This window comes from Strongylocentrotus purpuratus, unplaced genomic scaffold (genome assembly GCF_000002235.5).
Source record: "Strongylocentrotus purpuratus isolate Spur 01 unplaced genomic scaffold, Spur_5.0 spur5_scaffold_7, whole genome shotgun sequence".
Classification (NCBI taxonomy): domain Eukaryota; kingdom Metazoa; phylum Echinodermata; class Echinoidea; order Camarodonta; family Strongylocentrotidae; genus Strongylocentrotus; species Strongylocentrotus purpuratus.
This window is the reverse complement of record NW_022145613.1, coordinates 21,376,438-21,395,157: the sequence shown is the minus strand read 5'-3', so window position 1 is coordinate 21,395,157 and position 18,720 is coordinate 21,376,438. Positions and strand designations below refer to the sequence as shown.

At 36.7% G+C, this 18,720-nt stretch overlaps 1 protein-coding gene across 4 annotated transcripts in view; it reads right to left on the bottom strand.

The window, feature by feature from the left end:
• Nucleotides 1-5,401: 5,401 nt before the first annotated feature.
• Nucleotides 5,402-18,720, bottom strand: part of LOC576486 (E3 ubiquitin-protein ligase NRDP1) — a 28,178-nt gene continuing 14,859 nt past the window's right edge. For 2 of the 4 annotated variants that reach the window (XM_030973835.1, XM_011666015.2), the window contains exons 2-4: nucleotides 15,173-15,273; nucleotides 7,803-7,929; nucleotides 5,402-7,533 (exon numbers count right to left, since the gene is read on the bottom strand). In XM_030973835.1, the coding sequence (XP_030829695.1) occupies nucleotides 6,664-7,533; nucleotides 7,803-7,892 (960 nt within the window). In that variant the 5' untranslated portion in view covers nucleotides 7,893-7,929; nucleotides 15,173-15,273 and the 3' untranslated portion in view covers nucleotides 5,402-6,663. Of the gene's footprint in view, nucleotides 7,534-7,802; nucleotides 7,930-10,049; nucleotides 10,370-15,168; nucleotides 15,274-18,720 lie in introns of those variants that run through there. The other 2 variants (XM_030973834.1, XM_011666017.2) reach the window with 2 other exon arrangements.

The window sequence follows — 18,720 nt, the reverse complement described above, 5'->3', positions numbered from 1 at the left end:
AGAGAGAGAGACTGTGGATAAGACAATTAAAATCGAGTATTCTTCTAAGGAATTTTATTTACTAGATGGGTCTTTGGTAATCTTCATGAGTTATAAGTTAAATTCTCGATGACATGATCACCCCGAGTAGCAATCAGAACATACGGACCTTTATTTGACTGTTTATGAAAACTGTGGTACCAGGGAATACTTTTGAACAGAACATTTGTATATGTATTGCTCTATGACACTTGGTTTGGTTTGGTTTGGTTTGGTTTTATTTACGATCATAAAATATGAAATACAAACATCATAACATATAAAGAAACGAAACACTAAATTATTTCCAACGACTATTCTAGAAAAATAAATTATTAAAATTGAAAAGAAGATCGAGGGATCACACTTAGATTAATTTTTCCTCTAACTTCTGAAATATCTGTTTAAATATCAACAGAATAAATAAATAAATAAAGATCATTAGAACATGTAATTTTATGTGATATTTTGATTTTATTTTTCCCCACTCTTCTTTTCATCAATATTGATTACTTACGTTTAATCAATTGGGTTTAGTTTGTCTTAGCTATAAATTAGCATTATCGACAAAACAACAGAGAAATTATCTCCAGCGTGCCTCATATTGTACTTTTCTTTTGGTGTTTTATATCTGTTAACATGATATTGTATTATAGTCGTATCAATTATCTGTGTATATTTTGTATTTCCCCTGTCCTATAATTGTTATCATTATACTTTATTTTCGTCATATCCATTGTCTGTAAAAAAAAAAAAAAAAAAAAAAAAATATATATATATATATATATATATATATAATCTCGTTTAAAGCATCTAAACAAAAACAAATTTCAATGTATGATTTTGGATAATAAAGTATTAGTTTAATTAAATTGAATGTTCAGCGTGATTCCCTTATTAATGTGTTAAATCATAATCTCACCTCTTCTCCAGTTTCGTTTATTCCAACATTTTTGTCATCAGCATCAATTCCTAATAACAAAGGACACGCTCTTGGCGGTCTCACCTGCATTACGCAATTCGATATGATACAAAATTGAGGTTGGGACATTATTTATAGGCAGGGTGACCCATTAGCAGGCCCCCCAAAATGAAATCCTCTGAATATAATCAGCATTTTGAAGTGAATATTGACGAAGAATCATAAAATCAATTATTTACTATTATTTGTACCAAGATTGATAACTTTCATGAAATATGAACAAATAACAACATTTGATTTCTTGATTCTCATATCAAGTTGTAAAAGCATAATCCAAGTCTACTGACCTAAAATGACCTTTAAACTCGGCTCTGTGATCTGGAATTTGTGTCATATCATTTGTGATACTTGCAACCCTTGGGTACAAGTTTCAAGAAATGTGAACCTTTGAAATAATGCTAAAAATTCAAAATCTGATGTTTATGCCACAACAAAGTCTAGATTTGCAGACCTGAAATGACTTTTGACCTTGACTTTGTCACATAAAAAACTAATCACACGATTGGTGATGCTTGGTAACCCTTATGTTCAAGTTTCATTGAATAAGAACTTATACTTTCAAAATTATATTAAAAATTCAAAAACATAACCCCACCCCAGGGTAAGTTTCTGATGTTGACGCCGCGCGCCGCCGACGTCACCGTCACCAGAAAAGCGGCGCCTATTTCTCGCATTAGCTATGTAGGCGAGACAAAAATGATACTTCGAATGTCCTGAACTTCTCATTCCAGTTCGCACCACACACACACATGCAATCACCTTAGTTAACATATTCACCAACGTCAACACCATTCACACGTGTCACATTCATCATTATATACCTCAAAATTAAGAAATCCAGCCATCTGATTGGTTGATTATTACTATACTATCATCACTGCTCATACATGTATCACTATCATCACTGTTCATACATTTATCACTACCATCACTGCTCACATAAATACCCTCTTTATCACAGTCAGTCAGTCCTCACTACCACCATCATGCCATATTCAGATGATAACCAGCTACAATGAAAATCACCTATTTACCAATGACCATAACTTGACTGTAAATGGGTAAATTCTTCCAATGATGGTAACATAGGTCTCTTGACCATCCAAATCACAGACATTCATTCCAGAAATGTCACATACAAATACTAGATTATCCTATATATGAAGCATCTGATAGGCTTAGAAGTGTTTTATTATACAAATCTTACAGACATAATACATATATATAAACAGTATTCAGTAAATATTTGCACAGGGAAACGAGTCAATTTCACCAATTAACAACAAATATTGTAACAAAACACAGAAAAGCAACAGCCAACAGCTTCAATAAACAATTAAATATTGTTTGGCTATTTACTCATACTAAAACTGTATGACCTGCAGTGAAAAGGATATTGTAATGTACAGAATCAAACCCCTGAAATCAGGCATTTAATTTCTATAAATTGCATTCTACTAACATAAGATTTAAATTGTCTACATTAACAACATACTTGTAGAGGTGTCGTGGTCGAGTGGATACGTCGTCGGACTGTTGATCACAAAGTTCGTGGTTCGAGTCCCGCCGCGGGACTAATGTCCTTTGGCAAGACATTGATCTACATTTGCCACACTCAACCCAGGTGATGTAAATGGGCACCTGGCAGGAATTAATTCCTTGAGATGCTGGAGCGCTGTTTAAACGGCAGCTAGGCTAAAGTCAGGGTAATAATAAATGCGCCTCGGAATAGAATTATCTAGATAGACGGCGCTATAGAAATGCCTATTATTAAATATTATTATCATTATACTGCCCTCCAAAAGTTTGGGTACACATGAAATCAGAACTGAACGGTGATGAGGGTATGTTGCCCTTTTTCATGTATGACTGCTACCTGAAACACTCTAGACTTGTTAAACTGGTGTCAACTTGAACCCTGATGTCTACTCTTCAGTTTGATACCAAATTGTTGCAGTACTACAAATTAGATAAACAAAATTGTGGGCGATTTTGACAAATCAGTTCTGATTACAAGTGTACCCAAACTTTTGAAGGGCAGTGAATGTACAGAGGGAACCAATCACCCCACACATATTTGTATGCTAGGGATTGCATGCCATTATAATATTTCTATTCCTTTGATACAGATACATTGCGAGTTTCACAACACTAACAAAACTGTGAAGGTGACTTGCCAGTACATAGATCAATGCGCCTGTATGCACTTGGGTTATATGAGCTGGGCCCATAATTGTGTTATATTTGAGTCCTTACAAGTTCTTATTCATTAGAAATATATCATTGGACAGAGTTATGGGGGTTAATTCCTGGCTACCAGCTGCACATTGTTTCCTCTGTTTGGTAGTTGGTTCGTCCTTGAAGGTACTTTTTATTTGCTTACTTGTTATGTATAGTAGTAGTGGTGGTGGTTATTTTTCCTGCTTTATGATGCTCACAACATTTTGCTTCATAACTCTGATACATACAGAATAGATATCAATTTGTTAATATGAATATATTTGAGTCCTTACAAGTTCTTATTCATTAGAAATATATCATTGGACAGAGTTATGGGGGTTAATTCCTGGCTACCAGCTGCACATTGTTTCCTCTGTTTGGTAGTTGGTTCGTCCTTGAAGGTACTTTTTATTTGCTTACTTGTTATGTATAGTAGTAGTGGTGGTGGTTATTTTTCCTGCTTTATGATGCTCACAACATTTTGCTTCATAACTCTGATACATACAGAATAGATATCAATTTGTTAATATGAATATATTTCCCTCTTCATATATTACCGAGTTATCATGCAGTTCATAAAATGTTGGAATGACTTTACAGGCTATAGCTCAGGTGCATAATAGTACCTTCAAAAGATAAATTGCATCCAGCTAGTATATATACAAATTCAACTTTACAAAAAAACTACCAGGCATTCACAGTTGAACAATATTAAGAATATCAAAACAAAAAGGACAACATAAAAATCCTGTGCAGGAAACCCAAGTCAGATTTAGATTCCTTATGCACTCTTTTCTAAGTGAATAGACTTAGAAAATAGCATATACTGACCAAAAGATAAACTTGAGTTCTGTCCACTAGCCTAGGTGTTTATGTTTTCCTTCTTCTTCTTCATACTCCTTATCTCTTAACTGATATACATTTGTATATCAGTGTAATTTCAGGAAATTAAACTATTTAGCATATAAGGCAAGAGAGTACTTCCTTGAAATCATGAATATTCATAGCCAACAATGAAAACAGGAATCAGATAAATATGGCAGAGTGCTTTACTATCATAAAATCATCAAACCACAAAACTATCTCTGTCTGTCTGCAACTACTTTCACATAATATATCCCCAATGTGTTTGCCAAAAGCACTGGTTTAAAAGCTAATACTTTCTCCAAGTTCACATAATGGATGTAACTAAATACGATGCAAACTTGATGATAACTTACAGGCTCATATTTCAAAGTGACAAAGTGGCAAGGCAACACACAATTCAAAAGCATGTACAAAATATTTTCATACAGGTGACTTTTAATGACACTAAAGTGTTGGCAGATAACTAATACACTGTTAAAGCACATTTTGTGTAATGGCCTCTCATCATTTATGTATTCAAATCTTGAAAGAAATCAAAATGATTAGCATCAAAAAAACTATTTAAAATAAAGAAACCTCATCGTGTGTACAAGTACATGGAAATCTAATGTTACAACAAACTGTGAAAATCTGTAGTTGTAAACTCTTGAAAGTCAAATCTATCCAATAGGTGAGCCTCATTGCTCCATTTGCGTGTAGTACTGTCCATTTCCAGAGGTATGTTGCACCAGCATCAGCCCTTATTTTCTTTTTTTAATGAGAACAGAACCAAAAAGAATACTAGTAACAACCAGCCTTCCTAACAAACAAAAGAAAAGATTTATACCTCAGTCACACCCCTAGACTAACTCCAAACTGAATCTTGGTCATTTGGTGTAGTGTAATTTTTTTGTTTAGTCTGGGCCCTGTTGCATAAAACTTACCATTGATGGTAACTTTGCCATTAATGGTGACTACCATGGAAACTTTGATTTTGATTAGCTGTTGAGCCATGTTACCATGGTAGTTGCCATTGATGGCAAAGTTATCATCAATGGTAAGTTTTATGCAATGGGGCCCTGTTGTTGGTCTTTACTTTGAAAATAATGACCCAGTGCTGAAACAAGGAACAAGATAAGCCATATCAACTCTTATGATTCTCTTGACCCAGGTTTAGTACATTTTATAAATATATATATATATATATATATATATATATATGTATACCCATTCAGAGTGTGAGAACTATAAAAGCTTAGGCATGTGTCAGCATTCAAAAGGAATCTTATCACATCATGTGTTCATCCTATTAAACCTTACACAAAAGAATGCCTATTTTTTTTCCTTTTCTATTCTGTTTTCATTCATAAAAAAACACATACATTTAAGCGGAGGACCAAAGTAAAGACAGAGGGGTTTGCCTGCTACTACTTCACAAACTAAGCAAACCTTGTTTATTTGAAAGATTTTTATCATAATACACAATATTTTAGAGATATTTCCTTGTAAATGGGCAAACATACTAAGGGATGCCCCCTCCGATTTAGGGGTGACCGCTACAAATCAAAAAGAAAAACACCTCTGAAATATTGTTCAATGACAAAACCTTTGAAATAAACAAGGTGGGCTTAGTTTGTGAAGGTAGTGGCAACCAACCCAAAAACTAAGCATGATATTTGACTTTGGCCTTCAGCTCATTGTTTCTAGAAATTAAATAATTAAATCCTAATCATATCTTTTAACAATTTCAATGCACCAGATGCCAATAGTAGTGTGTATGTCATACTCATTGGAGCCTGACCTCACATAACATGCCATTATATCTTAAGTAATTATTTTGTAACAGATTATAAGCTCAGCTTTATTCTAGATTACTACGCAAGTGATATACCTCTATATATTATACATTACGGCAAGCCAGAAAAACACAGAAAAATGAAATAAATTTGCAAAGCCACAGGCAAGACACATATGAAAAACAATAATTACCCTCTTGTTAATAAAATTAATAGCCAACCATTCCTTAGCTTTGATGATTACTCATAATCAATGTTCGTTTAATCTAGTAAAAATGGCTCTTCACAGTTTCACTGCTTTCTGGATCATACAAGTGCTCAGTCAGCTAAGAAAATAGATTTAAATAAGTGGTAAAGATATATGCAAATATGTTTTGTAGGTTCTAATTAGATTATTAACATGGGAAAAGCAAACTTTATCAGCAATGAATGTCATATTTGAGAATGACATTTTGAACTCTGTAAAAGAACACAAATTTGAAATTGTAAGAAACTATAAAGCTCTACACGTGGAGAAAATAACAAATTGATTCCCTTCAAGGCAAATGTATATCATACATGTTCAAGAAGCTATTATCCACAGCTACATGTAGCCTGAAACATACTAAAATGCATGACCAACTAGAATCAGGAGACACAAAACCCAAATCACAATTTGAGCATGTACTGTTTAAACTGCAATATTGCATAAACCTGGATAAACTACAATAATTCTTCAATTGTCGAGATTGTTCACTTTTCTCTTCTATTGTTTCCATGGAATATTGCATTCTACAATGTGACCTTGGATTTTTCAATTGATCATTCTATCCCATGTGCAAAGATCATGACCAAACCAGGATCTAATGTGAAATCTTCCCCCATGTGAGCATTATCACATGCCATTACTAGCACTGCTTGTTTACTGGGTATCCTACGACAGACGTATTGTTCATAGGTGTGACGGTTCATCTGACGTGTCTCCAGGGTGCTAAGCCCTGGTGGCCAGTTGCGCTCATGTGCATTCTCCATGAGTTCAGCAACAATGTGTGCTGGACAGTGACTTTCCAGGAGAGAACGCTTGATGACTGTCTGAAGTACAACATCAGGCGTTGATATCATCCCGCCCCAGCGAGTAACACGAGCAAGGGGCATGGAGTTCACCCATCGCACCACTTCATTGTTCTCAATCTCATCCTCGATTGCACGAACTGATGGACTTGTGTTCGGGTTGGAGATGCGTATGGCACGGATGTACTCCTTGAGCATCTGCATCTCACGACGATGCTCAGAAAGTTGGCTGCGGATCTCAGTCAACTCTGTCTCCTGCTCGCTGAGTTTGTTGGTCTGGTTCTGTACCAGGAGTCTCAGCTCCCGGACGCAATTATGATCCTTGACCTCATCCTTAGGGATGACCATACCACACCCTTTGTCACAGTGCACAGGACGCTTGGGGTTGTGCTCACACTCTTGGAGGTGCTGCTGCAAGGAGTCTAGACGGACGATGGAAGCACAGCCAAAGCCCTCGTTGTCACAGTGGATCTGGAGGCGGGCAAGGAGGTTGCGCAGGATACGAGGCACTGGTTTGAGCTGCTGAGAAGTTATGTGATTACGGTCTACAGGGCAGGTCTGCTGACGTGAGAGCCACTCTTGGATGCAGGTAGAACAAAAAGCATGTTCACACTCTGGTGCCTAAAATGACAATTTAAAGAAGACTTTGTAAAAGTCAGACCATCTTGGGTCCTCATGGGGACTTTGACAAGACTCAGGTATACATCTTATGATATACAACATGTACCTAGTCACGCATAATAAGAAACATAGATGCCAGGTCACACATCCACTCTCAACCTATCATTTTATAAGGACAGATATACGTCATGATTTTATAAAATACAAGTATTAAACATTCAAACTGTTTCAATGAAACTAACCAGGTATTCAAACAATTATTTCCATACCTGCTGAGGGTCCTCCAGCACTGCACTACAGATCGGACAGATGAGTTCCTCATCCACCTCACCATCAAAGCGGGTCACCTCATACCCCATCTTTATTGACCAATCCTTAAAATTACCCAGTTGAGATCTGCAAGAAAACAAAAATCAGTGAAAACAGATTGTTGTCAGATGTTCACTACTATGATTAACCTTGTAAATGTACATGTAAATCTATGAGGGGCGTTCAATACATTCATAGTCCATCTATGAAGGAGCAGGTATGTCTGATGAATGTTTCATCTTTCCCATTACAGGAGACAATATTTAAGTCCATCAGGTGGGGACCTAGGTATACCTGGGACTTTTAACTTATGACTATGTGAATGGATGTTGGTCAGCAACATGCAGTCATCAATGTCATGGTGCTCCAGCTAGGAGAAGGAACCAAAGGATATCCATGAGAAGCTGCTGGTAACATTAGGGGACAATGCTCTTGCCTACTCAACAGTAAACTTTGATATTTACTTTGATGTTGAGGCCTAAAGATAAACATATTTGCCCCTCCAGGTAATGCTATCTCTCTGGTATGGACTGTAAAGCAATGGGCATCTCTCTTTAAGCTGGACAAGATCAGGGGAGTGTTGATGAAGACCCAGGCAGTAATGGATGACAATGTAAGGTTGTGCAGAAATTTGTCTTGAAGGATAGGCACATTCAATAAGTTCATTGCCCAACCATAAGGAGTTGAAGTGAGATATCTTTGATTGTATGAACCCCTTCATTTCTCCACATAATCACTATCCACAGTGGTGGACTTCCTTGAGTAAGAGACACAATCAACAGCGATTATTAGGCTTAACTACTAGCTAGGGGAGCTCTACACAGTGATCATTCAGAAGAGGGGAGGGAAGCTGAGGAAAGGTGTGGCAAACAAGGGCCTGGTAGCTAGCCCTCAACAAAGCCATTGAATGCGGCTTGGAGTTATAGCCTCACCTATCCTACTCCCTGGACCTTGCACCATCGGACTATCATTTGATCATCTGTGCAGTGCCTGACCACCAACACCAAACTCCACAACAGTCCCATATTTTTAGATTCAAAATCTAGTCAACCTGCCTGGAATGGACTTTTATACAAACATTGAAGCTAGGTCACCGATGTCTCATTTAATTATTAATGTAAAAACAACAATTACAGATTATCAGGAGGCCGGAGTACAAACATTCTGACAAGCTTCGAGTACAAGTATACAAGTGGAAAAATAGCAATATCACTCAAATGATTGCAATATAGCCATTTGTCATTAAAAGACAACTAAGAAAATTAGTTACCACGTAAATCATATAAACAGGACCTAATGTAATAAGGCAATGATATATTCATATACCGGGGTACCATTTCAAATAAGGGTTGAGTAGGGTCAAGATACACACAAAAACTCTGCCTTCTGTCATGAACAAAATAAACATCAGATAAACTGCACATCAGTTTCTTAACTAGTGACTCAAGAACACTTTCTTTTCCACAATCACTGTAAACAAAATATAATACTTTCACTTACATTTACTGGAACAGTGAGAAACATTTTTAAGAGCAACAATGCACAAGAGGAGTTTACTTCAAAATATTTGATCACACACGTTCTTGTGCAACATGTAAACTAAAAAAATTGTATAATGCATGCTACTATTTTTGAAAGGAAGGAAGCTAGAAATAGAAAATTCAAAGAAGGCAACACAAAACTAGGCCAAACACTCAAGTCTCACAGCTACTATGTAGGCATATGCTATGTGTCGAGTCTACATGAGTATGATGACAATAACACACCCACACATGAAAACTTACAAGATAATAGACTTGTCTTGTTTTTGTGTTTTTGTCCATACTTTAGAGAGTGTATCTTGAAGTATTTTCTATTTTAAGTATCTGTTGGCATGGCTGTAAAAAAAAGAATATATACAAAACAGGAAAATATATATCTCTCTCTCACACACACATGCATCCACACCTGCGACATGATGCTCAACCTACACAATACCCTCATTTTTGTGATGGAGATTAGAGGGACTTTTTGTCTGGGAAAGTTGTTATCAGGTTTGTTATAAGAAGTAAAATAGTCTGGATTAGTTTGGAGATCCTCATTTTAAGCAGAGTACTCATCTACTAATATATAACTGAGTAAGAATAATAATAATAACATGTATCTATCTGTATCTTAAAAATAGGTAGGGGTTTTGGGATTATTCAACACATGCAACTTCAGCTTACCAGTATGTGGAGTTGACTGTACCACTTTGAGCAGGTGCAACTCTGAAATACTCTCCCAGTACTCTATCCCTCACTGCACACAATACAAAGCATTCACACATAATGGTATCCAAATACCACAGGGGGTTTACAACAAGATTCTATTGAGCTAATGACTGGATTACACAATAAGCCAAACTATGGATTCTAAAGGAAAAGACATTCCTTTGGATTTTGTTGACACACTATCATGTTGGTAGACAGAAGGTAGTATGTGTCTCCCATTTGCCTCAACCTAAAATCATGGCTTGAATTATTCTTGGTATATCATAATAAGAACAAAAAGCCAATACTATTAAACATGTCAATATGAATTCCAGACAACTCGCCACAAAGACAACCCGCCCCAAGACATCCCGCCACAATACCCTGGACATCTCGCCACAATACCCTGGACAACTCGCCACAGGCGAGTTGTCCAGGGTGGGGTGCCTTTTCGGACAACTCGCCACACTTTTTTCCCCTCATGATATCTAGATCTAAAATCCCTCATCTTAGATGAAATTGTCATTTTTCATGATTTTCGTGCTTTTATGAACACAGTCATGACAGGAAACATGGAAATTGTGAGTATTTTGAGAGTTCTAAAGAATAAAGATGATTTTCCTTGCGCTTGCAACAAGACCCGCAATAAGAATCTATTTTGGACAAACCCAAGCCACTACGAGTTACGACTACGATCGCCGGATAACTTCTCGATTTTTAAGTTCATGTCTCAGGAAACTTTTTAATGCTGCTATGTATCTTTGGCGTATCTTTACATTCTAATATTACCTTTTCTCTACCTCTTGATTTTTTTTTTATAGCAAAGTTTTCCAGAAGTTCTTTAACTTTAAGTTTAAAGATAGATCTACCCATATAATAAAAAATACACACACGCTTTCCCGTCCTCTCACAATAAATTTTCCGGATACATGGAATATCATTTTAATTTGATTCAATTCAGGTTTTATTATTTTTGTATGTTCTTTTTGGTCACTAAATAGTAATCAATTATACTGCTTATACTGCTGTTGTTTCGTTTGTTTGTTTTTTTTTTGGGGGGGAGTGGAAATTCGTTTTGACCCCCCACCCCCCCCCCCCCCACACACACACACACACACATTTTTTCGTTGGGAGGAGGGCGAGTACCCTGCCCCCACTTCTGGCGCCTATGATCGCAAGAATGGCTGGATTTCTGAAAAAAAGGGCACCTACAAAGGGACACATCAACAATAATAAAAACCATTTTTAGATATTTGTGTAAAGGCCTACGCCTTCGTCAAGATTATGAATACACTACCACGAATGACATCAATATTTGTTTATTTCTTTGCATGGAACAACATATTGTTTAAGCAACGTACTTCGCAATTTGGTGTGATGGACTGAATATCGATTTTCGAGCAAGCGAGCAAAAAGTATAAGGTCCCATTTGAAAAATTACATGATGAATATTAAAGACAATCTAATGAAGAAAGACTGAAAAGTTCTTTTATGTAATTATGAGTAACATTATAATTAAAACATCTGAGAAAGAAAGTAGGCACTTATCAGAAGGGAAAAGGACATGTACAAATGACAAGGGGGCACTTTTGGGAAACCTGAAAAAGTGGAGGCACAGTGCCCCCCCCCCCAACCAAGAATGCCGCCTCTGACTGTGGGCAAAAGTGCGAAACTCACCCAGAAAATCTAGAAATAAACCACATTTCAATTTTATTTCGCAGGCCAACTGCCCCCTCCCCCATCAGTACGCCAGTGCTTCCAGTAGGCCTATCCTTCCATGAATTCCTACCATTAAAAATTATCAGAAGGGAAAAGGACATTTACAAAGGATAAGGGGGCACTTTAGGGGAACCTGGAAAAGTGGGGGTACAGTGTCCCCCCCCCCCTCAACGAAGAATGCCGCCTCTGACGAAACTAACCCAGAAATAAACCACGTTCCAATTTTATTTCGCGCGTCAACTGCCCACCCCCCCCCCCCCCACCCCCATCAGTACGCCAGTGCTTCAAGTATCCTACCATTAAAAAATTTCTGGGACAGAAAAATGCAGCTGTTATAGACCTCTAGATCTATATACCGAGAAGTTATCCCAATGATCTGGCAATCGTATGAAAGCACGAAAATCATGAAAAAATGACAATTTCATTTCATTTTAGATCTAGAAATCATGAGGTGAAAAAAGTGTGGCGAGTTTGTCCGAAAAGGCACCCCACCCTGGACAACTCGCCTGTGGCGAGTTGTCCAGGGTATTGTGGCGAGATGTCCAGGGGCAGGTTGTCTTTGTGGCGAGTTGTCTGGACCCCGTCAATATACATACATTTCTGTGGCCAAGTGTTGCCTACAAGTAAATAATTGAACAATACTTACTGACAAATACCAGTAGAAAATTTACAAATATTTACATACAAACATGAAATAATAAAAAAATGTAAGAAAAAGTAGAGAAACACTTTAAGAAGGGAACATACAAAATTTGAATTATGAACAATAGCAATTTCATTCAAAGGGCAATCCAACCCTTGTAAATTCATTTGAATGAAAGCAGAAAAATCAGAAAAATCAGAAATACCAGAACGGCAAAAGCTTGAAATGTATTGGACCAATAATAAATATGTTATGAATGTTTGATACACAGTGTATGAGATCACTACAGCTATGTAAATCTCAAATTGGCGATTTGGTCAGTGGATTGCAATGTATCTCTCTTTTTCTCCTGAATTGCCTTCATCCTTGTGGCACTATTCAAAATATGTTATTATTATTTTTATTATTACTTATACAGCGCTTTTCCCATAAGGCCTAAAGCGCTTACAGTGAATGAAAATCAAAATAACATAAATACATATACATGTAATAAGAAAAACAGGCTTACAACTACATGTACAAACTGCAAAAAATATGTATTGTTAAGGCCTTTCTGAAGGTAATAACTGATGGAGACAGCTGCCTAATTCTAAGGGGTAGATCATTCCAGTATTTTGAAGCTATACAGTAAATGTCCTATCACCGGCTAATGTGCGGGTAACTGAACATGTGCGACGGATTCATTATGGAGAGTATATCATTACAGGTCCTCTAAAAAGAAAAGACCATTCCCTAGTCATACATTTTTGAAAAATTGAAATTTCAATCATTTTGTGTGTTGGAACGAACAGGAAACTTGTCCCCACTAAATCACAGTGACATTACTGATTCAGCCAATTTGAAAAGTCAATATCCATAGCGATTGCAACTTTATAATTTTCTCAATTTTTGTTCAAATTCATTCGATCTTTCACCAGCATGCTTCTCTGATTTTTCTCCTTTGTTCTAGAGTAGTTTGCTATCAAGTTTGGATTTCCCTTTAATTCCTGAGCATATCCTGGGGCAAACCCCAAATTTAGAAGGTTTTGAGACTTGGGATGTTGCATAACCCTGCATAACCTTTAGGTGGACTACCTTGAAAATATGCTGCTAAAAAAACATGGCGACCATTTTTTCCCAAAAATATAAAATGTACCAAAACACATATTTTCCCATATCTAAAAAAGAGTTCTCATTAATAATTCATACTGCCCACAAATATGATAAAAATTGCAAGTTCATTGCCTTTCTAACAAAAGAGTTATAGTTAAAGTTAACACTTTGACATGAGCTAAAGTGGCAATTTTGGTAGCTCAGGGCTGGCTTCTCCTTAGCAACAGTAACGCAGTGAGATGAAAAAAAAGAATATATTACTAAAAATTGATGACTATTTTTATAGACAGTGTGATGTCAGATGGTGCTCTAAACTTATCTAATATGTTAATCTCTCTTAGTTCCCGTTGCTATGGTAATAATATACATAACAACCGATGATGAGTGCTAAGAAACCAAATTAGGCTATCATTTGAATTAGACATAATATAAGACATGATATGCAGGCTGAAACATGTAGATAGTCTATGGCGTGGTTAGAACTGGCATCCAATCTCTGCTCTCCATTGAAGTACCCCCCCCCCCCCCATTAAAATCAAGAGCAATTTTGGGAATAGGGAATTATGTTGTTTAAGGCATTGTGCATGCTCAGAAACAATGGAGTCTTGCGATTGACCTGCATCCAAGTTATGGACATGATTTGCAATCTGAATCATGAAGGATGGTGGAGCTCAGAAGTTGTATGGCAATGCTCTACTATCATTGTTTCCCTTGGAGTCCCTAAACACCCATTTTACCTTTGACCCTAATTGAATTTTACAAGCATTGCTCCATGCATGACACTAATACAGTAACATGAGCCCTGTACAGTTTCTTATGAGCTGCGATGTCCACTTTGATAGAAACTTAGAAAGTCCTTCAATCAACCGCAAACTTACAGACACCTATCTCTTTGGTACTTAGTGGCATCTCTATGGGGGAGGGGGCACATCCACACAAGCATTTGAAGAGGTCGTAAACAAAATAACAAATAAAAATAAAGTGTTTTCGAAACGATTCAAAATTCGACAACAGAATGAACTCTCAATGTTTTGCTCCTTCTTTTGTAGGTTTCATATGCCTCTTGTTAATTATTTCACTAGAAAGTTTGTAGTCTTGTAGATATGAAAAAATATATATTTTGGTAAAAATCATGTTTTTGAAAAAAAAAATGGTTTTAAATAAAAATTACACATTTCACTGAAAACAGTTGTCATAATTTGTAATAATGGAGAAATATAGGTACTTGGGGGCAATTCATATTTTCGAGGCAAAATGGTTTTAAAGTTTACAACCTGCTTTGCCCCCTTAGTTATGCTTGCTAGATTTGTGGGTTTATGCAACAACAACAACAAAAACAAAAAAGAACACAAAACAAAACAATAAAATAAAAAAAAATGAATAACAAAAATAAATGCCATACACATCACCTCGAGTGGATGAGGCATAAACAAATATTTAGAAACTTTGAAAAGATGACATTATGACCACTTGGCCATCACTTAGAGTGGAAGTACATGCATCAGCTTTTGTATGAGCTAGCCAAGATGTCACTATACAGAAACATACTATGTTGGTAGCCTAAAAATATATTTTTTAAAATTATTATTTGTGTGCTTATTATCTCAAAACAAAAAAAGGCATAAAGTATTTAGCACCAACCTACTTCTCAAGTTACACTTTGATGATCTGATCCACTCGCATAACAATCCTAATGTGGGGCCGTATCCATGACGACTGCTGTCAACCTCAGGCTTTCAAGTAGACCTAAAGAAAAAGTAGGACAAAAGTAGGATACACAAATTGAGGCTTTTGGCAACACCATGTGGTAGCCATATTGAAAAGTCTGTATACTCTTTCATTAAAAAAAACCTGCTTAGTTATGAGGAATAGAGGAAGAAGTGTATAGAAAAAAAAGGAAGAGATGGTAATGGAATGGAGTTGTATTAAACACTTACACAATACTTTATATGTTTTTTTATTTTCGGTGTTGTGTACACCAAAAAATGAGATGAAATAGAAGGAGGAAAGGAAAGGGAAAGAAGGAATAATCAAGATTAAGAAGGTTGTGAAAATATACAAGTTAAAGAGTGAAAACACAAGTTCTGAAAGAACTGTTAGTATTCCTCTGTGGAGAAATTCTGAAAAGATTTTCTGAACTACGGTTATAGTATTCTTACGTGGAAAGGAACAGTGTGCTCTGTTCATCATCAGGAGAATAACACTAGGAAACAATACGTTGGTATTTATACAGCAGTACAGGTTTGCTATGCACACCAACCATAATCCATGGTTCCGGGCTCCTGAGTGGTCCATTTAGCGGAAGTGGGTGTAATTAAAGTTTACCGCACAAAGTTCGCTGTGCTGAGTCTGAGCGCATTTTATGTAATTTCCTGTCAGGTCCGTTCATCTATTTAGAGATTATGGATTCGCAGGAAATACTGTGTTGTGCCTATGAGTGGGGGATTAATGTTGTGATGTATGTCTGTCATGGACAGGACGCCTAATGTCATTTATGACTAGTCCGCTGTCTTGTTGAAATTTGTTGTCTCGATGTATTTTAATAGCTTCTCGAACACGTCTGGTATGCCAGAGATTGATGGAGGCGAGGAGTTTGTTGGGTCAGTCGATTGAGCTGCTGGGTATGTTTAACAATGGCTGACTTATCCCATTCGTTGCCTGTAAAGCTGGTCTGGTGTTCCTTGCTTTTGGTCTTGAGGCTGCCTCCTGATTCACTGATGGAGAGGCTGCCAGATAGCCTTTGGGGGGGGGGGGGGATTTCTTGTCTTTGTGAGTGTAGAGTGTTGAGTCAAGTTTGCCAGAGGAACAGCGTCTCACCTCCATGTTGACATTATTGAGAATGCATTGTATCTTGTGTGATGTGTATCCTAAGTATGGAAGGCGGAAGCACAACCCTGGCTGTTGGTGCTTGAGTGGGGCCAAAGCCACAGGTAGCTTGGTCTTCACTTGTGGGTTGGAAAGCTGTTCATTGTTGCAAGTGTTGTTTGAATGTGGTGTAGCTGCTGTTAAAGAAGATCCTCATCACTGATGGCATGTGCCCCCCTGATGAGCGTGCTGGATACCAACTGGAGAATCACTGAGTAATGGAAAGATTTGCAGTTGAAGTATCTGTCTGTGTGTGTGTAGGTTAGCTATAAACCTGGGTTTCATGTTGTTTTTCTTTGTGATGCATGTGTCCAGGAATAGATGGCGACTGGTCCTTTGCAATATCCATGGTAAAATTGATGTTTGGATGGCAATGGTTGAGATGTTGAAGAAAGTTTTGAATGTATCAAACACAAAGCTTGGGTGACAGAGTTGCCGACTCAAAAGGACTCAAGAGGCGACCCAATGGCTGCACCTTCTTGTTGTTCGTAAAAGTAGGATAAACAGCTCAGAAAATATAGGTGAAAAGTAGGTTTTACTATTTATTGTCCTATATGCCATAAAGGTTTGCTTTTTTCTATGTTAGTTACCATCAGAAATACATACTGGTACATCTAAAATTACAACAGTATCATATCAAAGTCAATGACAATATCAAAGTGAAGTCTGTTTCAAGTGCTCCCCATTTTTGTTCAGCTAATTTTCAATCAACTATTTCATCCCAGTATCAATAGAAAATAAATATTGGTTACTGTATTTCCTGCACATGACCTGAACCTTATTGACAGAGCATGACAAACCCCTAAATATATACCGGTATGTATACAAATGATCAACATGTTAACCACATGAAATAGTGAAGCAAATATGTAACTACATTTACATGTATTTCCAAGTTCCAACTGATACAAAAATAATTATGATAAACAGTGATGCATATTGACAATTAATATGTGCGATATTTTGGTGAAAAGTGTGCGATACTTATATTTTACATCAATTCAAGAATATTTTTAAAATATCTCTTTCAGGCTTAGATCATTTTGTTAAGAATCTAGCAAGTTTCAGAAAGTTGCAAAAGACCCATTATCCATAGTGTATTCTAAGCATGTTTTAACACACTTTGTTTCAGCTAACTAAGGCAAGATATAGGACAAAGCCAGCATTTGAAGGGGGTGCAAAAATACAAACAGAAAGAAAGCAGGGAGGAAAGTAAGGAAAATCATGATCTGTATTGATCGTATGCACCCCTAATACGCAGGGTGAAGTAGTTTAAAAACTTTTTGATTTTCTTAACAATTTTCAAAGTAGTCTTAATTAGAATTTTCAATTTAATTTTTTCACTAAGTTTCTTCCTCACATATGTTGTTCAGGATCTTGTTATCCTGTGCCCCTAAATACGGTAGTTTATATATGTAGGGTTCAATATGACTTTTTCTTGTTGCTGTTTCTCCCTATTATGTTTTCATCTGCCTCTTGTTAGATATTGCACCCCCAATAAACTGGAGTGTTCAATAATTTTTAAAGGTTCAATATTTACAAGAAAACTAGGTAACCTTGATGAATTTTTCGACTATTGTTCTCCTGAGATTTCATTTGTTTGCAAGATTACATCCCATTTGAAGAAGAAGGGAATAGAAGACCACATTCTGAATTTCAAAATTCAAAATTCTACCATTTAAGTTCAGGGGATTCAACCATTCGGACAGCAGATGCATTGTACCTTATGTTGCGTACATGTACTTTGATGACAAATTAATATTTTTACCATAATAAAAAGTGTGTTTTGTTCGGTTGCTTGTGTAATTTATACACAGAATGGTTGATATTCAGTGAAGAGGCCTCTGCCCCCTCCCCATCATGACCATATGCCTCCTCATACCCCTATCATAACAGTGCTCCCTAGTTTGAATTTTCACTATCCATAATGGGAAAAATGCACAACTAGTTATGTGATTCAGAGTTTTCGGTAGGTGAAATGAATCTAAATGCACTGTTACATGGCCAACAGGACATGACCAAGTCTGACGATTGGGATAACTCCTTAAAACTTAGTTCTCCAGTTAATAAGACATCCTTTTGAACTTGGTGACATTTAAAAATACAGCACACTATTGAGTGACACCTTCAATCATGTGTGATTCTTTACTAGTACATAAATAGATAATAATGTTCTCAAAGACAGTAAAGAGCCAATTCCAATTAAGACAAATGAAGGCAGACCTTTGCACAGAGAGAAAAGCTAACATCTACTGTAGACAATGGACAAAAATTTACTCAGAATGACTGTGTAAAGTACACAACACACCATAGAATCAAATACTGTAG